This window comes from Daphnia pulicaria, chromosome 3, assembly GCF_021234035.1.
Source record: "Daphnia pulicaria isolate SC F1-1A chromosome 3, SC_F0-13Bv2, whole genome shotgun sequence".
NCBI classification, from domain to species: domain Eukaryota; kingdom Metazoa; phylum Arthropoda; class Branchiopoda; order Diplostraca; family Daphniidae; genus Daphnia; species Daphnia pulicaria.
The window spans coordinates 9467898-9493763 of record NC_060915.1 but is presented as its reverse complement, the minus strand read 5'-3'; the positions used below and the strand labels follow the sequence as shown (position 1 = coordinate 9493763).

The following is a 25866-nucleotide window of genomic DNA, read 5'->3' as shown; positions in this document are numbered from 1 at the left end:
CTTATCGCATTGGTCACAACTTAGTCGTTCTCCGGTGTGAATTACGTGGTGACGACTTAATTTGTCTTTGGTAACAAAAGTCTGGTCACATACTTCACATCTAAAAGCTCTTGTTCCTGAGTGAATAAGCTGATGGCGATCCAGTCGGTACTTGCTAATGAAGGATTTGAAGCAAAACCCGCACTCGAAGGGGAGCTCTCCGGAATGAATACGCAGATGAGTTCTCAACCGACTGCCATCGTAAAAGGCACGTCCACATTCCCGACATTGAAATGAACGATCGCGTGGAGGCGGTGATGCAGTTTCTGTGGGATTTGAGTGTCGTCGGCTCCAGGCGGTGTTAGGAGTTGGTACAGGAAAAGTATGAGCTGCAGATGGTCTTGAAGATGACATCTGTGCTGTCTGGTGGCTATCTTCACTGAGACGGGAGCAAAAGTTAATTGGTGGATATGAATCTCTTCCTGGTGAAGGCTCTAATCTAGACATCCCAGCCCTGTAACTGACAATAAGCACAAACATGAGTATATAAAAAAAAGCTACATGCTACAAGAATTTCTGAAATTCTTTGTTGACAAAACACAGAGTGAAACCAATAAGGCAATAAATTTTTTTACCAAACAAACACCAATCAACTACCTGGGGTTGAAAGAAAGTCGTATTTTTAACGCACTTGATTGAAGATGGTTTTTCCTGGGATCATCATCATCAGAACTGCTGCTACTGCTTTCTTGTACTGTGGGTGACTGTTACGAAAAAGAAATAGGAATATTTAAGTAATGACAGCATAGTTTGTTAAATACTATAATAAATTATGTAAATAATAGAAGACGACTAAAGTTACACCAGAAACCAAAACAATATTTATTTACATTTAGAAATTTCAGATTTCATTTCCTATTAGAAAAAAAATTATTCCAACCAAACTTTTGAAAATGCATAAATCATAAATTTATTATACAATACTAATGTATATTGTGCAGATATATATTTGAAAAATATAAAGATGCAATGATTTCTACCTCTTTATTGTCACGCCGATGTGATGGCATTTTTAGACTTGCAAATGGTACGAGTAACTATAGGACATATTAAATTGGAGGAAAAATAAACAATAAACGAACCAAAACAAAGCAATGGCGGAAGAAATAAGGTGGGGAAGTCACGTGACCTCAGTAAGGGTGTTTCTAAATGGCAGTTGTGGAATCACCGATTCAAAAATGAAAAATATGATTTCATTTGTATGTTATGGAACTAATAATTAAAATTAGGAAGTTAATAATGAGTATGGAAATGCAGAAAAATACCAATCAATGATTCCGGGGTTTTTCTACTTTGCAAAAATAAACTAAAAAAGTCAAATATCTTGGAAGGCGTAGACGTCAGATGGCGCCGTCGACTGTTTACATTCACACAAAATGACCAAATTGTTTTCGGTTGTTCGTTATGAGAATTGTTTTAAATAGTTGGATTTAGACAAATTATTGCTTGTGTTTTTATCATGGAGAACAATACAAGCAAAATGGATTCAGTGGACAGTCGACCGACCAACATGCAGATCGCAACTAATCTACCCTATCCGAGTAATGTTGCTATGTGCTATCCTCCTCAACCATCTCTTAGTTCACCCTTGTCTGATGGAAATCATGGGAGTCAAGCACCTGGAAACTATTTAGTTCCTCCATCAATGGCATCACCTTCTGGCTGCCTAGCAACACAACAAATGTATTCAAATTACCCAAGTCCCTATTATAGGTCAATGCTCGCTGGTTCACAGCAAAGCAGTATGAGTAGCTACTATGGAACAATTTTACCACCACCTTCTCATCATTCATCAGCATTTTATGGGACATTTTATAATCCAAATTCTCCTTCAGTTTATCCTAGTAGTCAGCCCCCTATCAATCCCATAAATTATTATTCACCATCACTCTACATGCAGAATCATGAAACCATGTGGCCTAACAGCAACTCAAATTCTCAACCAGCTCCTGCAAAAAGGTCATATTCATATGAAACTGGTAACATTAGTCAACTTCCTGCATGCAGTAAAGTCTCTTCATCAGTTATGCCTATCACAAGTGCACTGCCTGAAGCAAGAACTACAGCACTACCAGATGAAGCATCAACACTCACCTTAGAGCCTTTGCCAGAGTGTTCTTCCTCAGCAGTAGAATCAGCAAAGGAGACAGATTTTATGTGTGTTGAGTTAGACCGACCTGCTTCTAAGTGCGAAACAGCCGAATCGCCCGGTGACGATGAAAGCTCTGTAATAGATAAAGAATCACTTGAAGAATCTGAAGATGATTTAGATCAGGAGGAAGACTCATCTTCGAGCTACACGTCTTCATATACCGAATCGTATACCAGTGAAGACTTGATCCCCATAGAAAATGAAGATATTTTGGAGGATGTGCCAGACAATATTTTAAATGACACTTCGTTTGGGGATATTGACCGTGCCAAAGATTTGGTTGACGACGACCTTCAGTGTTTGCTGTGCAATAATTTCGATCATCTTATCCCTAGACTTGACATAGCTATTAAACTAGAACCTGTTGTAGGCGAGCCCATTTCAAAATCGTCAGTTTTACTTTGCACCCAATGTGATCTTATGGTAATTCTCATTTTTCGGTGACTCTTATTGTTTAATTAATCATAAAATGTTTTATTTTAATAGTTGGAACGTTACTTGTCATTAGAAAAAGAAGTCCAATCTTTACAAACACAGATTCAGTCCATGTACCAGAATAACAAACATTCTGATAAACAGGACGAAGCCGAGTACTGTTCTCTGCAAGGAACTTTACCACCTGAAGAAACTAACCAAAATTTGTGCCTCGATGGATCTTATGCTACCTCCCAACTGGGAAATCCATTACCTACAACGGGAATAGTTCAACAACAACAACCTTCAACTCCCGAGGAATTTGAACCGGCGCACCAACTAAAAGTCATGGATCCTGTCGTCATCAACAACACGGAACCAGATCAAACTAACAAAGCATTACAGCATACAATTGATAAAGAAGTCATCAAAGCTCATGGTTGCCACGAGTGTGGGAAATTTTATTCTGATGTGCGGAGTTTGCAGCGCCACATGAAAACTCACAGAGTAGAAGAATCAAATGAAAACCGTTCTACTGGTCAAAGAACCGCTAACGCAGGATCTGTCCCACTTCAATGTCAACAGTGCCCACGCCAATTTCAACGTCGCTCGCACTACCACTACCACATTAAAATCCACCACGGACCACGTGAATTCAAGTGTCAGATTTGCGACAAAGCATTCGTCAGTCGAGGAGCATTAACTACACATGGACGTATTCACTCTGGAGAGAAACCGTACGAGTGCGAGACATGTGGACGAAGATTTAACGTCAACAGCAACTTGCTCGCGCACGTGCCCAAGTGTACTGGTGCCTTGCCGTTTAAATGTGAGCATTGCGAAAAAGCATTTGCCACGAGATCATTGTACCAAACTCACGTTAAGGTAATTTGTTTTCTTGACTACGGTGCACTTCTACGAGTTCTAAAATATCTAACTGTTGACAAATATTTACAGGCCCATCAAGGACAGTTTGCCGTGAAATGTGACGAATGTGGCATGGGGTAAAAGAGTTTCTATGTTTTAAACATTAACATTTACATCATTTTAGTTTTTTACCTTTCAAATTAGATTCTCAAAAAGAAGCCACCTTATCGCGCATCAGCGGACCCATACGAAAGAAAAACCTTATCAAGTAATTTCACATTAAAGACATTCAAATAATTACCTAGTGTTATCGTTTTGAAATTCGTTCCAGTGTCCAGTTTGTGGTAAAGCATTTTCTAGCATCGGAAATTGCAACAGCCACGCCAAAACTCATGCCGATGAGCGAAAATATGTCTGCGAAATTTGTGGGAAAAAATTTGCAAGGCGTCAGGCGCTCGAGATGCATCTCAACAGACATACGGGAGTGAAGCCATTCAAATGTGACGACTGCAATAGATCTTTCCACGACGCCAGCAACCTAATAAACCACAAAAAAACACACCGCCAAAACAGCTGAAGGGTTTTTTTGTGAGCCGTCCATAAGAAGTTGATACATGTGTGTTGGATGACTACAGTATTTTTTTGTATTGATTAACTTCTACAATCGATGACAAAAGTTTGCGTCGGTATCACGCCGAATTATTCCAAGAAAAATCGTGATAAAAATCTATCGTTCTACCCAAAGAATATTACGGGATAATATAAGTGTTTGTGAATACAGACACAAAAATTATGGTTGATTGAATTTCTCACTTGATAGTCGTTAACAGTAACTTACACGCTACCGGCATTAAATCCTGGCGTATGTTCCATCAGCTGAAAAAAAGGCTCCTTAAACGTCACATTTGTGATACCAGTAGATGACTCGCTTCTTTCTATATCGTTCTCCGATCGATCCGAGTATAGACATTTCTGAATCATATGTACACATAATATATAATAATAAACGGTTGAACAAAAGAAAATCGTTTCCAATACTATAGGGTACAGTATTACATATCCAAATACGAATTGAATATATATAGAGAGATAGAAATAAAACAATCTATCGTTTCCACAAAGATTTCGCACTGATTTAATAAGAAATGCGGTGAGGGAGAGAAGGAACGTAACGTATATGCCAAATGTATCGCAGCGACTAGGTACGCATAAAAGACTCTCTCTCCCTCATTCTATCGAGTTTTTTTCTTTTACTGGGACGAGGAACGACTGTCGAGATCGTTTCTTAATGTTCACATTTCCATGGTTGGCAGTGCCGGCCGACTTGAAGTGAATATGCTATCTTGAGTCCTTCCGTCTACCGAGAGATCCTGAACTGTCGGAAACTCACCCATTTCATTTACCGAAGCGCGCCCGGTCCGAGTACTAACAATCTTAAAAGCTGAAACTTTGGCCCGCTGATAAGCCATCACCGTGTTTAATCCCAAAAATCTAGGATGTATCAAAAAAGTTATTATTTCGTGTAACTATGACAACAACAAAAATCGCATTACCTGCAGCATATATAGACGATAAGAAGAGCGACACTAACAGCCAAAAGCCGAATACCGGAGTCTTCATAAAACTTAATAATAGCACAAGCCCCTCCTACGGATCCGCACATGAGTAGTACAAGACCGGCTGTCTGAGCCCAATGCCAAGGCGTGATGGCAACGTTAATTTGGCTCCAAGAACGAGCCTTTGTTTCTACTTGATACGGTGTCTGGCAAACTTTGCAAATCAAAGCGGAAGGATTGTTGGCGCTCTGTTGTACAAATGACGATGTAGAATGAATCAAGTTACATAAATATCTTTTGTGCTCTCATACCTCAATCAACCAGCGCTTAAGACATTCGTGATGAACAGCTCCAACGTCACCTTTGCAAGCGCAGGGGAAGATCATTGACCCAGCTTCAGTAGTATCAGTATCGTAGCAAATCCAGCACTCGGCTTTCCTGTCACCGTTTTCATCTAATTGGGAATGCATGGATGAACAACTGTAATTATAGAAGAAATGCGAGAAATATTGTACCTGGAATTTTGGGCGAAGCGTCTTCAGCATTACGCGATGTTAATTCGAGAGACGTAGCAATGTCAAGTCGCTTCAATATTTTCTTGGGATTCAAAATCCATAACTGATCGGGTCTAACCATTTCGAAGAAAAACGTTAGTATATGCGAGTAAAAAAAATTCGGGGTTCTTTTCTCACCTCATGCAATTCCAGAGGACACAAGGAAACCATAAAGCAACTCCCAGTTCAACCACGCGGAATAATACGTCAAAAACATTGCGACTCTCTAGTGGTACCTTCTTTTTCCAGAATTCTCCAAGGATTTCAGAAAGTAGGAAACAAACCGTGATGAGCAGCATCATAGCTTGTGAAACGAGACCTAATCGTGACTGGTGCAGCTGAGCTGTATCGATGGACTGCCTAAACGGAACAGGATTCCGTCCATGGATCACCTTCAAATAAAAAACACAAAACAAACAAGACATATGGTTAAGACATACCATTCGGAAATAAATTACGTCTTTTAAAGCCCAGGGTGAGGAACAAATGAAGAATTCCAAGGACAAGAGACAAACAAAGAATAATGGCATGCCTCTTCTTTCATCAGATGCACAGTGACTTCCTTTTCTTCTGAATCTTTTTCGTTAACGTGGTCAGCGTGATCCGGGGAAGAAGCGGAAGCAAACGAGGACACACACGCAGGTGAAGACGACGAGGAAATGGTTTTGAACGAAATAATCCCCAACGGAATGCTGCTTTCTCCCTCGTGCAAAAAACCTCCACGGACCTGTGGAGAGAAAATTTAGACTTTCCAGAACAGCGACAAATTTGGGGCTTCGCGCGACATAGACAAAATCCCGCACAATGACATTGAAGAGAGTAAACAAACAAATACGAACCTTGAAATAGACTTCGACGCCATAGATTAGAAAGAAAATAACCACGATAAACATCAGAATGGCGTAACATCCATTGAAAACGTTGGTAAAGAATCTCTGCAACAGATTTAAAAAAAGGGGTTTTTTAGTGTTTATCCAATGACCTTTCTCACAAAAACCGGTCGAATGGTTCCAACCAGTTTTATAGGAGTTTTCAAAACAAAGACCATGCCTTAAAAGGGTTTCTAACTTTCTAGGGGACTCTATCAACTTTAGACTGAGGTTAGAAAACTGCTTCCGTACCTTATCTTCCTCTGAATGGATTTGCGTATTGGTGATAACGAGTTCTGCAATTAATAAACTGTACGTGATGATGTTGAAGGCTAAAAAGCCCAAGAAGGATTTGGATAGGAAGGGCGGTCTCTCTTCAACGTCACGCAGGTGGAATACCTAATATTTAAAAAAAAAGGGAATAAAAAAAAGCCCAAGCCCAAAAGGTCAGTTTGCACGCGACTTCCTTGTTTGCATTTCCACATTCATAAAATAAAACGCGTTCCTTACCTCTGCCCAGAAGCAGACGATCAAAGATGCTCCGGTTAACAAAACCGGATAATACGCACTGAGTAAACTCGATGACCATTCATCTGTTGACGCCTAGAATTTTTCAAACAGATTATTAAAGCTGAGAATGTTAAATGTGACGTAAAATAAATTACAGGGTATGCGAAGTATAGTCCTCGTAAGAGAGCCGCTAGAAAAACCAAAATGTATAGAAACTTTTGGTTTGTTATCCTGCATGCTTTGAAAAAGGACGGTGTCTTCAGTCGAGCGTATTCAGCATGAATACAGATAAATAACTGAATCAATGATGTCGCCGCAACTAGAAGGAAAACACTTGCAAAACCAACATGATAGCCGACACTCGGTTCTGCGCACTGAACCCCTTCAAATTGAATCTATGGATATAAAAATGGGGATATTAGCAAATCGTCGATAATTGAAGCGTTATATTGTACCGACCTCACAAAAACAAGTTCCGTTGTAGCACTCCCCATGTGAGCAGTTTGCCTGGCAGTGAGACTGCAAATCCGACGAATTTTCACTCCAACCCATTAGTTGTCCGAGCAACTTGACTCCCACACTGACTGAACCAACTCCAAAATTGCCAACAGTACCTCTCCCAATGTTACTACCACTTGTGATGGCTCTGATCCCCAAAGAGTGAACGGCCGTAGTAAGCCGAGAGACACTTCCTACCATGGTAGTGGTAAAATGGATGAGTTGAATGGAGAGTGAATCGGCCTTTCTCGCCCTGGGTAGGAAATGAATCAACGATTAATTTCGATAAGAAATACAATAGATAAAATATGTCTTCATAACTCATTTTAAAAGTGATTCACAAACCAAAATATTGCTTAACAAGTTCAGTCAACCACTTTTAAAGACACACTACACAACAAAAACCAAGGTACACCACCATTTGTTAGATTTTAAAAAAAATTGCCTGAGGACAACTCACAATAACATCACAGAAGTATTGAGATGTACAGCAATAATAAAAGCTTCATTCTAATTGTAAATAAATCTTTCATAAATACTTAAGAAGATGCTAAAAATAGTATCACCACTCTTTAAATTGGGTTTCCAGTTCATGATTGCTTTGAATAAAATACACAAATAAATCAAGGCAAACTTCCTAGAATTGACAATAACTTTTTGCACAAGTGAGGAGAGATAATTGATTGCATTGATCTTGGATGAAGAGCCACTTTCATCATGCAAAAGACAATCCACCAAAGCAGTGTACCTGGTGACTGAAAACAAGAAAGTGTGTGCATCCACGTCAAAACAGCTCACTAGCATGAATTCAAATAGTCTTTATTCTCTGGTGACCAAAACATGTGTGAGAGAGAGAGGAGAAACTTCCTTCTTGGATGTTTTAGCAACCCTGACCCAAAAAAAGGAAAACTGTTGCCAGGAGAAAAAATACCTATAGCGTAGCACCTTCCTATGATCTGTCTAAAAAGCCAATGGAGAAAGGATGTAACAAATATTCAGCCGGTTACAATAAGCCGTCTCGAGACACAAAAGATAAGGCAAACTGTCTGACTAACTGTCAACGGGCGAAGTAAACCTTTGCCTTTGAGTAAACAAAGGACTATGAAACTAGGGGATCACAAATCAATCAGCTGATACTTTTGGAAAGATCTTGGTTCTTCTAATCTTAAAAAAACACACAATCAAGTTTTACGACCAAGTTAGTGTTGCTTACCGTCAAATAATACTGATTTCGCCAGATTGATGCAAGGTTAAGCAATTTCCTTGTCAATATTTTTGGCAATGGATAACTCACAAATCGATTGAAAGCACCAATCGATCGATACGAATTGTTGTTATTGAAAATAACGCTTCACATTTAATTAAACAAACTTGCATTACTCAAGATAAAATTGTGAACAGATGGTAAATTTTCAATTTTCAAAAAAATATCAGATAAAGAAAATCATGCGATAGCTTTTTAGGAAATTTTAGATTTCCCGTTTCTTTTTGTTTGTGTAGCACGTGACTGCCCCCAGAGGACTCTGAAGCGCACACTTTCACGACATTTCGGATTTCATTAGCTCTTGGTCGAATTAAAAAGCGTTAACCCAAATTATAACTTTGCACGAACAAATTGCGAAAGAAAAAATAAAGGCGTACCTGTTACAAATTCGAAGGATGTCGTTGTAGCCATTCAAGAAATCGTTTGATGATAAACAAATTATATGGGTATAGCACACGACTCAGTCCGGAGGGAAACTGCTTGCAAATAACTAGAGGGTTTTCACTTACAGCTGTTTTCTAGAGTACCACTGACCTCCTTTTGGTGGTAACTCTTAAACACACACACGAGCAGCAGCTGGTGAGAAAACCATACAATTCTGAATCACGAAAGATTTTAATGTCAGCGCATCTCGATTTCTCCCCCGCTTCAAATGACTAGATCAAGCTTCTTATTTCTTTTTTCCTTGATTGCTTGATTGATCACGTGAAAGAATATAGTCCTACTATTGCTTCATGCACGGCGTAGTTTCCAGGCTATGGCTCGTTGTCTTTTTACGAGCAAGATTTGTAAGCAACAGCAGCAAAGACACTGAAAAGCAACTTCAGTACGCTGCCTCACGGTAGCTGTAATAAGATAATTAAGATTTTTTTTTATACAGCAACGTGTCCCTTAAACTGACATGTGCATACGCAGTAAAATTAGGAGCTAGTGCGCCGACTCCGATCGCCAACTTTTGGGAGGGAAATTAAGAGTTCGGAGGATTAAGTTTTAGCCGAGTAAGCAATTTTGAACTGATGCCAAAATAGAGCCTTTTTGAACTTACACTTTCACTTGAAAAAAAGGCGCTTGTCCGAACTTTCACTGACCGAAGACCATATGGCTTATACTTTACGAAAGAGTCCCTTCAAGAGTAGATATGGGATTTCGAAGACAAATACTTATGCGTTCGTTCTTATCACAGAAAAGAGATGTGACTGACGTCGTTATCAGTCGGCACAGAACGTTTCACAAGTGCGTAGTCACACATCAAACAAACGCAATTACCGAACTAAGAAGCTACAGGTTCGGTACAGGTGAACTAAAAGCTTCAAAACGACTAATATCGGGCAAAGGTGTTTTTGATAAGCTTTTTTTTTCTTTTTTATGGACGCTGGTGTCGAAATTTATTGATTCACCGGATCATAGTTATCCCATTTTGCCGGGATCACGGTTGTTGATCAAACCGAGATGAACAAAAAAATAAAATAAAATAAATAGAGAAACACGAAATGCACCTACGGCGATGGCTACTTTCACCTCGAAATTTTGATCGTGGTGGTAAAGGCTCTCGTTTATTTTGTTTTGAGCACCAACCAGCCATCTAACGAGCAACCTTCGTGGTTCTGAATTTGTTTTATCGAAAAGACCGCAGGTGCAATGCACGTCCATCGGTTCGTAGCACTAGAGTAAACCCAAAAGTGATTTTCATAATAATAATTTTCAGCTTGTTGATTTACTTTTCATTTGACGTGAAATACTATTACGCAACTTCAGAGACGTTATGGAGAATACAATAAGGAGCTTTTGTATTACATTCAACAGCGCCAAGATATAATAAGACGAGAAACTTGGTTTGATACAAATGCGTTATATAAAATTAATAATGTTTTTTTTTTTTTTTTTTTTTTTTTGTATGTATAAAACGGGGGAATTACCTGCTTAGAAAAATAATTAAAAAACAAATAAAGAGCCCCAAAAGGGGCATCTTGTTGTAAATGTTCCTGGTTGACGTCAAGAAGCCAATCTGGATTGCCCATCAGATTTCGTGATCAATCGTCATTTCACGGGTAGAGGAAGAAGAAATAATTTCGTTGATTACAGTGGAATTTTGATTACAATCACGTAATAAAATAGTTGGTTTAGAAAAAATGGGATAAATTGTTACAGAATCAATCCCGCTATCCAGACTGACTGATGATATTATGATGAATAGTAAAAATTTAAAAACGTAAAATGATGGATCGAGCATAATAAGAAAAATATTTTAAATGTAAAAAGTATACATAATTAAGAAAAACAAAAAGATATACAGTATCAGAATCCGACACATCAAGGTTATCCATAGATAGAAGGAAAGACGTAGTAATTATATACTATATAGTTAGATGCGGGTAGAAGGCGGGCAAAAGTTCCAACTTGTCAAGTTACAAATTTCGTTTCAGCAGGTTTTGGGCACCTTGTCTAATCTGCTGTTATCGTTTAGGTGATAACTACGGCCTTCTGGAGGCATGGTCCGTTGTGGCCTTCGACCAGCGCTGGCCACAGGTAGGTCTTGATGGAATTGTCGTTGGGATCGGAAGTATGGAAACGGATGTGATAGTCGGCATTGAAACTTCTGGCCTCGTAGTCAAGCACATATGGAGGTGACTATGGAAATTCCGCGGAAAAATAGAAAAACCCCAAATGATTAAAATCAGATCGATCGACTTTGACGGTTGATTGGATGCGAGAAAAATGCTTACCTGATTAACAAGGGACCAAGCCAGACGGACCGAGTCCTTGATGTATTTGACCAGCGGGTCGCAAGAGCGAAGGCAAGGATAATCGTACAAAGTTGCCCAGATTTGATTGCAAACATCCTGGAAACAAAAACAAATAGAAAGATGATTACATCTTATGCAATAAAATCAGCTTGAGATTTTTAATAATTCTACCTCTGTGTTTTTGGTCAGATCAAACGTAGCGACAGACTCTCTCAGATAATAAGCCACGGCTTGTTCCACCTCAAATCCAGGATTGCGCTCTTTGCGCAATGGTTTGGCCGGCTTGGTCGGCTTAGCGGGCGGCGTGATCTGGCGTTTATTATGCGATGGCGCAGTCAACATTGACGGCGGCGGTGGAGGAGGTGGCGGCAGATATAGGGCGCTGTTATTATTCATGGGCTGATGCGTCGAGCCCGGCGGAATCTGCAAGATTCTCTTGATGTGATCCTTCATTTGGGTCGATGTAGCTTGCAAGGAACGGAACGCCAACTGAAAAAGTGGTCAGAAGAGTGATAACTCGGTTAGAACAAACAATAAGATCGAACTCAAAAAATCGAACGAATATCTTACCACAATGACGGAGAAAAGCAGCTTGGATTTGAGCTCATCAGCGCCGCGAAGCTCTTCCAATTTGTCGAGGTAATCGAGCGTTTCGACGCGCGACTGAGTGTACAGCCCGCCGTAATTTTGAATCAGCTCAGATCGCTGCTCGGTCGAAGTCGATTCGAATTTGCTGGGTCCCACACCACGTTCCACCATCTTCTGGGCTTGGATTGCCATCCTGCTTCCGTGACCATTAAGAGATACAATACGGTTTAGATTATCGTTAATTTGATTGACGTTTCTCCGGGTTTTTTTTTAATTATTACCTGGCTTTCATTTTCTTCTCGCGTTCCTGAAGGGCGCATATCGTTGCATTAGCCTTGTTCATCTCGGCTTTGATGGATTCCAATTCGGCCTGCAGTCCCGGGTCGACGCCATGGGTGCCGACGATTGTGTTATTCAAATTCTGAACTTGGCACCGCTGACACGGAGGAGTCGTAGTCGTAGTCGTCGTGGTGGTAGTGGTCAGACGACCTCCATCTTTCGCAAGAGCCTGCCGGGAATCGGGCGATCCGGTTCCAGATGAAATTCCACTCGAACGGTAGTCGATCTCCCGTTCGCTGCTGGGCGAATTCGAGCCCGTCGACGATGACATTGAAGACGAGTTTTTAGCTTTAGCCATCAGCATTCGTCGGCCGTTTCTGGATTGGCCTTGGCCCTGACCGTTCTGCCCTTTGATCTCGACCGCTTCCAATCCCAGCGAATTGACGAGCAACGACGCCCGGATGCTCGCACGGCTCCCCAACCGAACTTGAGAAAAAAGGAACAGAAAAACATCACGTCAATTATGTCTCATACGAAAAACCGCCTTCACTTATATCATCATCTTGTGCCATCCGATGAATTTTGGCTTCGTTTTTACTTCTCAGGACCTTAACAGAACAACAGAGGCACACAAGACGATGACTTTTAGTCTTTCCAAAGTTCCACAGTCTGCCATTAGCACGCAAAAGGAACTACGGCCAAAAGTAATCATTAGCAATTCGAATACAACAGACAAATAAAGAGAATGATGGAATGGAACAACACACCCGTTCCTTTTTCCACCTGTCTCTCAAATACTACTACATGCATGTACTACGCATGTATAGCCGTTACGTTAAGGGTTCGACCCTTTGTTCACGTTCGATCCGGATGTTCACCATGTTACGCTGAATAATTACGCATACTTACAGGTATTTTTTTTTTCTCTCCAGTTGCTTCATTGGTTGTTGTGAGTTTTTTTGTGTTGGAATTTCAATATCCCCACCGGTTAAAAGACGAAAAGAAATGGGAAGAATACTAATCTAGAATTTACTGGCAATTAAATAGACACAAAGAAATGGAGCGAAGACGGTTTTTCACCTGAGATTTCACCAATAGAAGAATGAAGAAAAAGAAAGGGTGATGGCCGGGAGGGTCGCTCGGTCGAAGGCAAATAGCCTCGTCACTAGGTCAGTCAGCAGCTACATACATAACATAGCTCTATACAGCAGAAGTAGACGAGTTTATATTATACAGTAGGTCATGCGTTCCCGTCATGTTTTTAAAAAATTCACTGTCGGAATTTTTAATTTTCGTCGGACTATGTACTCGTGAATAAAGTCATTTCCAAGTCGGCTTGATCGCAATCGAACCGTAAAAACAGAAACAGGAAATCAGGTAATGGGATGTCAAAACTTGTAGAAATGAATAATAATAAAAAAAAATCTCGAATTAAAAACCGGCTGAAATTCATAACGCGTGCATACGCATTTGGCCATAAGCAGTGCGCTATCATGGCTGTTTATCTCTGCTCGTTTTTATTACATTAGATAAATTTAAAAAAAAAAAAAAAAACTTGGCTATCTCACAATCTCGACGCCGCTGACGAATGCACGAGAACATTCCTCCCGCATGAATGTCGATTCAATTCAGCTTGACTGAGCCGTCTCAATTACTTCATTCAACTTCCCGTATCCAAATTTCGCGTGCGCCATTTCTTCTTTCCAGCGCATTACACGCAACTGCCGTTCGCGCAAAATGTCCGAAAATAAAATTTTTTCAAAAACGGCTGTTGAAGCAATTTCGATAGTCGATTAAACCCGGATCCCGTTATTAAAAATATGAAGGGAAGCGCGCCAGCGAGTAAATGGCCTTTGAATAGCGACGCGGGGGTAAAATTATTGCGACGAATCGGCGATAAATTCTTCAATAACATTTCTTTCGTTGTGTACAATGTACACCTTCTTCCTGTGTCTGCGGAAGACCGCAAAATGGTCCCCGATTTTGTTTTGTTGTTTTTTGTCTCGTTTTATTTTTTATTTTTTTATTTCTGAAAAAAAAAACATTCACTTAAAAAATATTTTGGAAGAAAAAACACGACCCAAATTAACTCTGGCCACATTTTTTTTTTTTTTTTTGTTATTATTTGTTTGTCGCTGTGTCATTTCTCCCCTATTTTCTTTCACCAAAAAAGGGAAACAAGAACAGCACCTGACCCAATCCTGGCTGATTTTCTTTTCTTATCTCCTTGTTCGATAGTAGCCTAAATAATAATACAAACACATATACAGAAAGAAAGGTAAAAGAAAAAGGTAAAAATCTTTCTCTCGCATCACCTTCCTTTCTTTTCTGCTCGTTTCCGGAACAAAAAGATTTAGGTCGAAATGTTTCAAAAAGTCGCACACACACACACGGAGAGCACAAATGTTTCGGCGAAAAATGATAATGAGTCTCTTGGAAGGTTTCATGTACTATAGCCTTTAGGCAGTTGAACCAGAGGTGCAACTCTCGTACACCCCTGGCTGTGTGTACGCACTTGTGTCAAAAGTGTTATTGTTATATCCCCACTGCTTTACTATATGGGCTACTATATGTAGAGCCCGTAGTTGTTGTTGCTGCTGGTAGTAGTACACCGGCGTAAACGTAAATACACGCGAGAGCATGACTGGCACGTTAATGTTGTAACCGCTTTTTGTTTCAACAGTGTGTAATTGGAATAGAGTCGTCCCATAACCTTGCGGCACAAACTAGGCAACATAAAACTCCCACTGGTTTTTCTGCGGCCGAGAAAACTTTTTTTTCGCGTGAAACCGGCAATTTTTCTCTGCTTCCAACCCGCGTATACTTTGTTGCGCATTTCCATACTCGATCATGTTAATGAGAAAAAAATCGGAATATGGATATGAGGAAGAGGAGGGATTTCTGATCTTATTTCTCTCTCTTCTTCTTTTTCTTTTAGTAAAAAGAGAAACAAATCCTTGATCTTTTCCTAAGTTATTCAACGAATTGAAGAGGGGCGTCGTTTTTTGGTGTGAGTTCCCAGTCGAAGCACTCCTCTTTTTTATTTATCAAATTTATTTTTTAAAAAAGAAATTTCTTTTTGTTCCCCCCCTCAGTGTATCGAATACATTGAGGTCAGGAAGTTGTTGCGGCGCGAAGGGAATGTTGTTCACGTGAACGCGTGACTGATTTTTCAGACTAAATTTGTTCGATTCTAAATTCATTTTCCAAACAAGGCGTGGTGGATTTTCCCCAAAACAACGCAAAACTCGTATTTTCTCGAATTTGACAAAAGTAACACAGAACTCGTCCCTCTTCGGTTTGTTTCCTCGTTTCGAAAAACATAAATTTACCGACTTGTTTTCTTCCCGGTATCTTTTTTTCAATCTGTTGCAACCTGTCAGACCTATATAATTCTGACCTATGAACCGCAAAACAACAAACCCGATCAACCGGTTCTCTTTTCCCCTTCCTCATGCATATTATCTCGTGTTGTGTGTCTTGTATGACGATGTGAGCCGAATTAATGATTCCTGATGGCTCGATTCCGTCTAAAGACGACACACCGTTAAGTTCATAACGGTGATCGGATCACGATAGAAACAATGGTATACTCTCTTATCATTGCGAGCGATCGCGCTTCTTCTTCTTCATCATCCCCGAAGGAGCCTCGCCTTGCCAAGTTTTTATTTGAGTTTTCGAGCGACTAGCATATCATTAAAACTGCTCAAAAAGAAAAATGCACACGGCTTAAAAAGTCTTCCGTATTTGGCCGTCAAACGGAATAAAAATGAAATAAAAATAAGGTCAAACTCATTATTTTCCCAAAAGAGGAGAAAGAACAAGAGCGACGGCGAAAAACATCTACGAAAGCTTAAACACTAAAACATGTAACTATCTGAGCTGGGAAAGCGAGAGAAAGGGGGAATTAAAAACAGCTATAGCCGAGGAAGAAAACAAAAGCTAATAAGGAATCAGGGCGAACACACACACGCAAAGTAAAACCAAAAAGAAAAAAAAAAAGGTAATCAGGTTCTTCCTAGCTTATTTTTAAAAATAGACGAAGAAGAAGAAGAAGACAATTGTACATGTTTTTTTTACCTGATCGCGAAAGGAAATTGTAGCGGGCGCTGTTTGATACGAAAGGTGAATTGCCCGACATCATCACCGCCGAATCAGAGTCCGAATGATAGCCCGAAACGTCGCTGGAATCTTCCAAATCTTCATCTTGGTGGCCCTGATCCGAACTCACTTCTCTCATCAGATCCAAAACCTAAATTTCCGTCATCATTTCAAAACAAAAAGAAATCAATTAAAATCCGATTCAAAATGTTTCATCACTATCAAATCAATCAAAAGTCAGAGTTTTGTTTGTTTTGTGTTGGGTCGATTGAAACAATTGCGGGCGGCTGGAAATCTTCTTATTCATTTCACTCGCTTATAAATATTTTTTGTTTTGTTTTGCTTTTAATTTCATCAGCGCGTTTCGGAAGGCGACCGTCTCACGCGATGCGCATTCTGCCATTTTCACACTGCGTTGGCTCACGCGATCACCCAAGGAAAATTACAGAAAGAAGAAGACAACAATAGCAACAACCCAAAAAAGGGGAAAAGAAGAGCCACCGAAAAAACGCAGACACGGGAGGGAAGAAGAAGACAAAAAACGAGACAAGAAGAATTTTTTGGGAGGTTTAAAACGAACCGCGGTTGGAGCAATTAGCCGTAATTGCATGTAATTTGGCTCCCCCCTCTTCTAACCAATAATCACCTGGACTGCGACGACGACGAAGACGACGATGTAACAAACGAAAGTTTTTTTTTAAATTCTTTTTGTTCTGATATTTTTCGTTTCTTTGTGGTTCGTTTGATGTGAAAAAGAAGAAAATAAAAACATCCGTCACGAAACTGCTGCGACGACGATATTCTGTGTTTTACGTAAAGGACATTCAAATAAAGCCCGAAAAGAAAAGAATGCTGCAGGAGATCACGAAGCCAAAAAAAAAAAAAAAGTCATCGGGATGGAACGCGTGACGCCCGGACTCCGATCGATCAAAATAATTGGAAAGAGAAAAGCCAAAGGGAGAGAGACACGTTGTTTCTTTGATAGACTTTCAATGTTTTGTTGTCTCTTCCCAAGCCTTTTCAAAACCTTCCATCACACCAAACCACCTTCTTCTTCGTCGTCACGTCACACTTGCTGGGGTTCAAAACATGAACGGAAAAAGAAGAAGAAGAACCTTCCCTCGGCTCACATCATCATTCTCTTCATCATGTTCCATTGTTCACCAAATCACCCAGGTCGGGAGCGACGGATCGCATTCATTTCATTCATAGTCGCTCCTATTCGCGTGTTGCAATTGTTTTTGATTGTTCGCACCGCCGTCGCAGCCGCAAGAAGCAGAAAAGGGAAACGAGCGGCAGCGGCGCGCTCATTGTTGTTGTTGTATACCTGACGGTGTTGATGGCTTTGATGCCTTTCTACTAGATCGGAACTGGAGGAATCACGATGTCGAACTCGATATTTACACACACACACGAGGCCGTGCAATGGAGGGATATGATACAGACACCGGAATTTCGTGACGGACTGGCGGCGGTGTGTTTTACATTTTTCGGTGTTCATTCACCGATCGCCCTACATATAAGAGAACGGCCCAGTTTGGTGGAACAACATGGTCGGTTCCGACCCTTTACCTTCACTTTATTTTAGGTATAGTACTAGAGAAGAGTCGATGGAATTAAATTGAGGATGCTGACCTGTTGGCATCCGTGCGAGTATTTCATCAGGATGGGAGCGATGACGATGTGCGGAGTGGTTTCGCCCGGTTTGGTGGGCTGGTCACGTTTCAGCTGGCTGAACTGGAACAGGGCTTCCTTGTCGAGTTCGATGCGTCGCTGTAGGATGCCCAGGAAGAGGTCCAGCGAGTGGTTGGTCAAAGTCGGCTCGACGACATTCAGCAGCGTCTTGTTTTTAATGAGTCGCTCCTGGATTTCCGATTGCTTCAGCGACAAAAGGCGCTGATGCGAGGCGGCGATAGGAGCCGGCCCGTTTGATACCGTCCGGTTTGCGCCTTTCTTCTGCGCCAATTCCAGTTCTACCATCTTGTCCAGGGCACTCTTGTACGATTGCACCACACGATTGAACTCGTCCTACATCACGACCACAACCAAAGCCAACAAAGCAAAATGATTAAAATCTTGTCAAATTACAGAGAAGAAGACCCTAGCGTTCCGCACTGAATTCCGGTCGAAATTCCGGAATGAAAAGAATGCCCCCCTAAAAATGTATTTCGCGCATACTGTACGTACCTGTAAGGCATCGTGTAAATTCATGAGATTCTCGTCCGAAGTGCCAACGAGTCCGTGCTGGCCCAAGCCCTCGATGGCTTTGCTCAGAGCCCGGCGCTTCTGGAACAGACTTTTGCGGATCTTGGGCTCGGTGAGGACGATGACGCGCAATAATTTCTTGCAGCTGGAGATGAACGGACCGCAGTAGTCCCAACGCCAGACATTTGGCGGCCAACCGGTCGCTGATCCTGCATTGGGTGCAGGTGGATGATCTTCCTGGTGAGCGAAATACTTGACCATCTGCTGGACGACGTTCTCCGGACGGAGAAACTGGATAGAGTTGCGAGTCATTCCGTCCGACAGAAACACTTTAGTGTACAGAGACTCGACGATGGGCAGCGATTGCGGCATGGCCTCGATGAACTGATCGACGGGCAAGTCGTGAACGATGACGCCGAACGTGCCACCACTTAGTCGGTTAATAAAATTGGCAGATTCGCGGTACTGCTTGTTATCTGACAGCATCATAATTTTCTACAAAATCGAAAGAAAAGAAATATGAACATACTGTACTTGGTTTTAACAATAGGAAAGGGTCTTTTTGTTTTCAAGGCGAGTCTATAAAGCGTCACGATCGTCGCCAAAAATGGACTCTCCTTGTCGAATTTGGGCCATATACATAAAAAAAACGGTCCCATCTTTTTCCTTCTTTTTGTAGTTTCCTTCCACCACAATGACATCCGACTATATCAAATCGAATCAAAGCTTGAAGGAAGCTCCAAGCCCTATTGGAGAGTGCCACAGTTTGGTTCCGCTCAGTTATGCATGAAACACGCAAGGGAAAAAAATGAAAGAATTATCGAAGACAATCGACGGAAAGAGAGTCGCCATCGCTAGACCTTGACGGACCAGCACAAGTCTAATAGTCTCCCATAATAGTACTACTTAAACCAAAGTAACCAAAAGGAAATCTGGGCCTTGCATTTCCATTTTTTAAATAAGAAATCGTGGAATAAGAATATAATTTGACTACCACTAACAACTGTCTCTTTTTTTTTCCCTTATTCTTTTACGAAACTGTCAAATGTGACAATAGGGGAGAACTCACACAGAGAGAGGAAACGACATTTTTTTTGAGAAATGAAATTCAATAAAATGAATAGTAAACGACGGGGCTCACCTTGAAGGCAAATCGAGGGCTGACATCGGCTATGGTCATGGAGGCCACCCGTGAGCTCAATTGAATCTCTCCGACGAGGCGGGCGTTGCGGTCGGATGGGCCAAGCTGGTATTCGGGTCGGACACCGCTGCTGGCCCTTGGAGTCACAGCATCCAAAGAGGAGATGGTGTCTACTTTATTGTTATTACGATTAGCGGCGCTGATTTCCTCTTCTTCTTCCTCCTCTTCTTCTTCTTCTTCGACGTCGTCGTCGCTGGTCAAATGCCTCACCCAATTGGCCGAACTTTTGCTGCTGTGGCTCTGATTGCTCTGATTGTGTGGGTTCCATGGGAACAGTTGCTGATGGGCGCGTAGGCGCAGGTTGAAGTTGTCGGGACGAAATCGGTTCTGGCTGTCCATCATGCCTTGGGCGGAAGAAAAACTCATACTTTTCATCGAGTCACTGCCGGACGCGGCCGTTCCGACGCTGTTGGCTGGTCCAGGCATTCCCGGCATTCTCTGCTGACGTTCGATTCGCGGATGAACAACGGCAAAGTTACGCGATGGATGCTGATTATGATGTCCTGCGTGAGGCGGATGGGGTGGCAATGGCGGCGGATGCATCGATCCGCCCATGGGCCGCGGAGCTGCAGCGGCCGCAGCATGAGGACCGACAATCAAGTAGAGCGGCTGTCCTCTGGCTGCCTGTTGCGACAATTTCTTCAACGTTTTCGGCTTCAACTTGAGCGGAATCGGCGGCGGAGGTGGCAGGTCGTGATACCTGTCCATCCGCTGATGAATAGGCGCCATTTTTTCGTCGTTCCGGCTGTACTTTGACCAGTCAGTCGTGGACTGGTGAAGGAATGTCTGTGGATCGTCACTTGACAAACAGCAGCAGCAGATGATACACAAACACACACTTGAAAAGGTCACGCGAAATTAAATAAATGGCTCGGACTGGGGTAAGATGAGTTCAATAACCCAGGAAAGAAAGACAAACTAACAGAAGATTCAAGTTCTCTTGCTGGACGGTGGTTTTTATCTCTCTCAACTCCTGTTTTGGCCGACGAGAAGTCTATCGTGACCGAGCATCAGCTGTAACGGGTTAAAAGAAGGAATTTAACGACACAAACCGATGACAGTCTTGAATGAACGGCGACCAACATACAACTGCTAGCCCAGTCGGACGGCTCGGCTACTTTTGACTCGTTTTCTTCTTCCCCTAAAGGGGGGGTACTACTCACTCCTCCTGCCTTAAACTTCCACTTTCTTGTTGTCTCAGAGGTGGTTGAGGAATCCAAAGGTGGGGGAGCGAAGAAGGGGGGAAAAGAGGAGGAGGAATAGGTTAGGTAAAGGCAAACCAAAGTTACAGACCGAAGAGAGAGAAAAAAATTTTTTCTTAACACACACACACGAGCCCGAATGCCACAGTGTGCTACAAGAAGGCCCCGCCCTCTTACCATTCCAAAGTCGAGAACCTCCTCCACCTTCCACTTCTTTGGGCACAAAGAAAAAATACAAAAAAAATGAGGTGGTGGAGTGAATCTTTCCTTTTTCTTAACCAACCCTCTCCACCACCCTCTACTCTTTTATTCGGAAAAACAAAATATGTCAGGCCGTTTTACATGGGGGCTGACCATATTTTCTTTAAAGGGGGTATACTATAATGTACGAGGAACACGCGAGAGTTTTCCATTTAAAATTCCATTTCCTTCCATACAATATGCCCAGCATATTGATTGAATTCATTTGGTTTGATACTGGAAACATTCTTCGATGAATTGCAGTCGATTGAGCGAAACACGTCACCGCATACATAACGCGCGTTTGTGTGTTTTTTGGCACATCCGGAATCTCCGGAGCGCAGCCAATTGGATAGGCAACGCGTGTGCCCACACGAAAACGACGCAGAACGATTTCTTTCCATTATTACAACTTCTTTTCAAAAATTCTTCTTTTTCAGCGAAGGGAATAAAAGAAGGAGAAACTGGCGCTCACCATTGTGTCACCTCGAAATGAAAAATGGCAATTGAAAGCGAGAAAAATAAATATGAGAGAAAGGAAGAGACAGCAGAAAGTCAAACAGAAGAATAGAAAAAAGATGACAACACGAGTACACTAAATAACGCTAGAGTGGGATGAATGAAGAAAACCCTAATGATAATGGGAGTGTGAGAGTGAGAAAAAGAAAAGAAATCGAGGATATGCCAAGAGTTGGGGACCCTAATATCACATTACATTCCGTTGAATGTGTTTTCCGAAGGTTTCTTCCACCCCACGTCATACGAAAGAAAACAACAATTTTTCAGTTTTCCCTCTCTACAGGATAGAAAAAGAAGAATCCGAAATTCGGGTCGTCTTCCAACAATATCTCAATAGACAATCGCCCAAAAGAATGGATGCCGTCACATCCCGTCAAACCCAATACAATTCCCCATCGGTACTGAATGGGCGACGTGCGCAACAACATCGCGCGGTCCACTTTTCCAAGGTAGAAAAAAAAAATAAAATAAAATAAAAGAGACAAACAATAAAAGCAAAATAACTTGCTTATCATTAAAACACTCACCTACCCCGACTGGTGCAAATACTTTCCACCAGCATTCTTTCTGCATCGATTCACCTCCTATTTTCATCTTTTCTTTTTTTGGGATTTTTTTCTTTTTCGGGACCACTCCCGCGGGACGAACCTCCCTCTACCCAACTCTTTTGGGGTCTCATCTCCTCCCATTAAATGATTAGTCGTGAGTTTGTTTTCGTTTTCTCTTCTTCTCGGCGTATACCAAACACAATTTGATCTTTTTCCAGCAGCAACTTTTCGAGTCGAGTTCTTTGTTGTTTCAAGTCATTTTTCTCTCCCTCGTCTCCCCCGCCCAGCTATGAAGGAAATAGCAGCGACCAAGTCAACGATGATGATGAGCACAAGAATACAATTGCGATGCCAGCACGCCGACTGGTCTAGGGGCTACATGATGAAAAATCCCCTCGGAAAACTTGACAATGCGGAACCGAAACACGAATAGTTAGATCCTATCTTTCTCTCGGCAAATGAACTCCTCTGGCTGCTGTTATGTGATGCTCCGCTTTTTCCTTGCCGAAAACAACAGAGCCGCCGCATACCCCGGAAGAAAGTCAGCAGCAACCAAAACGATCATTTTTCTTCTGCCTCCGTTGCCGTGCGCAATTCCCGTGAATTCTGGTTAAATACCTCTACAGACTGGAATGGGTAGGAAGGGGAAAACAAAAATAAGTTAGGAACGCCTTGCAGATGATCTACGCAACGCCACTGACTGGGCGTATCAACTGGTGGCGGTTGGTGGTGGTGGTGGTAGTGGTGGCACGCGAATTATTAAGCCACAAGACAAAAAGAAAAATAAAATGAAATAAAATGTCAATTTTTTTTTGTATCTGGTCAGTTGTCCGGTCGTGAGCGTGTGTGCCTGGCCAACTTGAACGGCCCGTTTTCCAGCATTATACGACGTGAGCTGACTTGGATTTTTTTCACGCCGAACAATTGGCCGTTGCTCGACTGAGTTTCTGATGTCCGTAATCTCTTCCTATGTATTTTTACATACGAACTTGACGATTCTCCATAGAGAAAAAGATGAACCACCCAGGACACACAAATCATTAAAACAGAAAATTTAAACAGAAAAAAGAAAAATACACGGAATTAATAAAAAATAAACAAGTTCTTTTGGGGACAGGGACGGGCTGAATTGAAGAGGAGCTGAATAACACAACCGCAACGAGGTCCCATTTTTCCCCGTTTTCAAAGTTGTCACCGGTTCCCTAATTCCTTTCCATATTGGGCCCGCCAGCCTTCACCTCGTCTTCACCACACTCTAACCAACCGAAAACTCTTGCCATCAAGAATTAACTATCAAATAAACAGAAATTATGTGACTGGGAAGAATCAAAGGATAGCGTTTCTTTTTTTTATTTCTAACATCATCTGGAAATAAGGCACGACTAGTCAAACACACACAAGCGTCGTGATTCACTTGCATTTCGTCGAAATGTTTTTATTATTACAAGAGACTTTGCTTGTAGGTTTGTAGCTGTTCAAGTAGCGCGCAGCGAGGAGTTGTCGACAACTCATCGCAACTTGGCAGAGGCGAGGCCGCTACAAAAGCTTCTTCATACAAAGAAGGAAAAAACAAACAAACAATCGATCCACTGTTTCCTTTTTGGGGTTGTTCACTTAGTTCGGCGGCTGGTCTCCGCATCCATCCGCATCCCGGGCGGCGGATGACCAAAAGTTCCGCCTCGTTCTCTTGCTGCTGCCCATTCTGTCGTTTGCTTAACAAAGGCAAACGAAGACTTTGCCGACTACTTGTGAAAGGCAACAACAAAAAAAGAAGAAGAAAAAAATAACCAACAAGAAAAATTCATATCAAGATCTGGCAGTTCTTTGGCGCGAGCGCGATGGGGGCCATGACCGAGCCGCCCGTTAGCAATAGGCTGCGCCATCGGCCAGCGGTATTCCATATTTTAAAAATTCTATGCAAACAAAAAATAGTAGATCGAATCTCAACACAGAAATGCGAAAACAATGCGAAAAAAAGGGGGGAATTTCTGAATAAGTTATTATTATTATTATTCCTCAATTCCTCCAATTTTCCCAGATTTCAACATTTCACCTATTTTTAACGGCGAAGAAATCTTTAAGTAGCCGGCTGCCGGCAAAAAGCTTCTCTCACCCGCGCTGGACGATGCCGCTATAGCATCATAGTAATAATAATAATAATATACGACGCACTGTAACAAAAAAAAAGGAAAAAAAGAACGACAGTAAATCCCGGGGACCGGTCGTAAAATAGAAAAGAGCTCAAAACGATGCTGCCAGACTGAGTGCTATATACCACGTGTGGTTTGTGTGTTACATCTTTTCCGTCAGCCCGCAGAGATTGGACAAGATGCAGGAGGAAAAAGAAAATAAAGGAGTCTAAAGCGAACGTAGGTACATACACACCACTATAGGATATAGCACATGAGTCAAGAGGGGGACTGACGAGAATCTATCCATATAAGAGGACAAGGTGCATCACCACAACACACCTGACCCTGTTGAACAAGTCTTTTTTTTCTGTTCCTTTCAGAAGAAAAGAAAATATTAGCCAGTCAAATCGACAAGACGGGAAAGTATGGGCCAAACAAGGAAGGAGGCTGTTATACCGAATAAATGGGGAGGGATGGAGATGGACCGAAATGGACGGGCGCAAGAGGCGACCGACCCCATCGCTTTAAACTCAAAGGAAGAAGAGGGCAGACGCAAGACAAGAAGAGAAACGATGAAACATCTTGAGAGAAGATAGAAGAGGTGGTAGCTCACTCTCTAATGTTTCCAAAAAGACTTTTCTCTAAAGCCCAGATAGATACACACACACACACACATACTTCAGCCCGTAACCCGAAAATCTACTGACACACACCTGGAGGCGCCACACTTCCTCTTCTCCTTTTAAACTTTTCTCTCCCCCCCTACCCACCTCTGTTATGACGAGGCGAGTTAAGGGAAAAAGAGAGAAGCTACACGAGCGCGCCAAAGTGTCTGTGATGAATATACGCTAGACGGCTGTGCTGTTTGCCTCAACGACCCGATTGAGAACTCTCAAATGGATACTTGGCCAGCCCTTCTGATGATCCGATAGCGTCGGCATATATACGAGGGCATTCCTCTTCCCCCCCGTTTCAACTTTACACACACACTGCTACCAACACGGCGAAAGAATTAGACTAACTAACAGTCAGTCAGCAACTCTCTCTTCTCCCTTACGGCACAATCAAGAGAACCTTTTTATTTCGGGAGATTCTCATTCGGCTGATGGCTGATGGCCTGCTACACACAACAGCTCACCTGCAGATGAAGGGAGCTGGGAGAAGAGGAGCGCCGCTCACGGGTGTCCATCACTCTCTCTGCAGCTGCGGCAGCAACCAGCACGCAGATCACTCTGACTCACGCAAACGCCAATGATGGATCGATGATATTAGACAGCCAAAAAGAAGAAAAAAAGATTCCTTTTTTGTTTTTTCTTCTTCTTCTCTTCCCAAATGTGTCTACCTAATAATAAAGACGACGTGATTGCATAGTGAATATTCTCAT

The 25866-nt window shown here is 41.9% G+C and overlaps 3 protein-coding genes across 8 annotated transcripts; 1 reads left to right on the top strand and 2 right to left on the bottom strand.

The window, feature by feature from the left end:
* The first annotated feature begins 1027 nt into the window (after positions 1-1027).
* Positions 1028-4344, top strand: LOC124329040 (zinc finger protein 383-like). The gene is made up of 5 exons (XM_046787975.1): positions 1028-2614; positions 2678-3490; positions 3563-3609; positions 3677-3740; positions 3804-4344. Exons 1-5 carry the CDS (start codon positions 1499-1501, stop codon positions 4047-4049), a joined length of 2286 nt encoding a protein of 761 aa, XP_046643931.1. The 5' UTR covers positions 1028-1498; the 3' UTR covers positions 4050-4344.
* Positions 4098-9911, bottom strand: LOC124329049. Of its 5 annotated transcripts, none has more exons than XM_046787995.1 (12): positions 9101-9907; positions 7421-7712; positions 7117-7356; positions 6962-7054; positions 6704-6850; positions 6422-6517; positions 6115-6309; positions 5721-5974; positions 5544-5656; positions 5340-5482; positions 5026-5276; positions 4098-4963 (listed from the first exon to the last, which is right to left on the bottom strand). In XM_046787995.1, exons 2-12 carry the CDS (start codon positions 7658-7660, stop codon positions 4765-4767), a joined length of 1971 nt encoding a protein of 656 aa, XP_046643951.1. In that variant the 5' UTR covers positions 7661-7712; positions 9101-9907; the 3' UTR covers positions 4098-4764. The 5 variants fall into 5 exon arrangements, with proteins under 5 accessions (XP_046643951.1, XP_046643952.1, XP_046643954.1 ...); XM_046787996.1 differs by lacking the exon at positions 9101-9907 and adding an exon at positions 8673-8811; XM_046787998.1 differs by lacking the exon at positions 9101-9907 and adding an exon at positions 8391-8637.
* A 582-nt stretch (positions 9912-10493) lies between these two features.
* LOC124329004 lies at positions 10494-24435 on the bottom strand. 2 transcript variants are annotated; one of them, XM_046787893.1, is made up of 9 exons: positions 19782-24435; positions 18623-19135; positions 18071-18463; positions 16415-16586; positions 12337-12820; positions 12038-12251; positions 11639-11956; positions 11447-11563; positions 10494-11351 (listed from the first exon to the last, which is right to left on the bottom strand). In XM_046787893.1, the coding sequence occupies exons 1-9, from the start codon at positions 20568-20570 to the stop codon at positions 11184-11186; spliced, it is 3168 nt and encodes a 1055-aa protein (XP_046643849.1). In that variant the 5' UTR covers positions 20571-24435; the 3' UTR covers positions 10494-11183. The 2 variants fall into 2 exon arrangements, with proteins under 2 accessions (XP_046643849.1, XP_046643850.1); XM_046787894.1 differs by having other exon boundaries at positions 12038-12248; positions 19782-24423.
* Positions 24436-25866: the final 1431 nt, after the last annotated feature.

Coding starts and splice junctions, on each gene's coding strand:
- LOC124329040 (XM_046787975.1), top strand. CDS start 1,499: ATGGAGAACAATACAAGCAAAATGGATTCAGTGGACAGTCGACCGACC. Junction 3,491..3,562: donor TGTACCAAACTCACGTTAAG/GTAATTTGTTTT, acceptor AAATATTTACAG/GCCCATCAAGGACAGTTTGC. Junction 3,741..3,803: donor CGAAAGAAAAACCTTATCAA/GTAATTTCACAT, acceptor AATTCGTTCCAG/TGTCCAGTTTGTGGTAAAGC.
- LOC124329049 (XM_046787995.1), bottom strand. CDS start 7,660: ATGGTAGGAAGTGTCTCTCGGCTTACTACGGCCGTTCACTCTTTGGGG. Junction 6,518..6,703: donor TCCATTCAGAGGAAGATAAG/GTACGGAAGCAG, acceptor AATCTGTTGCAG/AGATTCTTTACCAACGTTTT. Junction 6,310..6,421: donor GCGTCGAAGTCTATTTCAAG/GTTCGTATTTGT, acceptor TTCTCTCCACAG/GTCCGTGGAGGTTTTTTGCA.
- LOC124329004 (XM_046787893.1), bottom strand. CDS start 20,570: ATGGCGCCTATTCATCAGCGGATGGACAGGTATCACGACCTGCCACCT. Junction 16,587..18,070: donor ACTCGCACGGATGCCAACAG/GTCAGCATCCTC, acceptor ACGGAAATTTAG/GTTTTGGATCTGATGAGAGA. Junction 12,821..16,414: donor CAATTTCCTTTCGCGATCAG/GTAAAAAAAACA, acceptor TTTTTTCTCAAG/TTCGGTTGGGGAGCCGTGCG.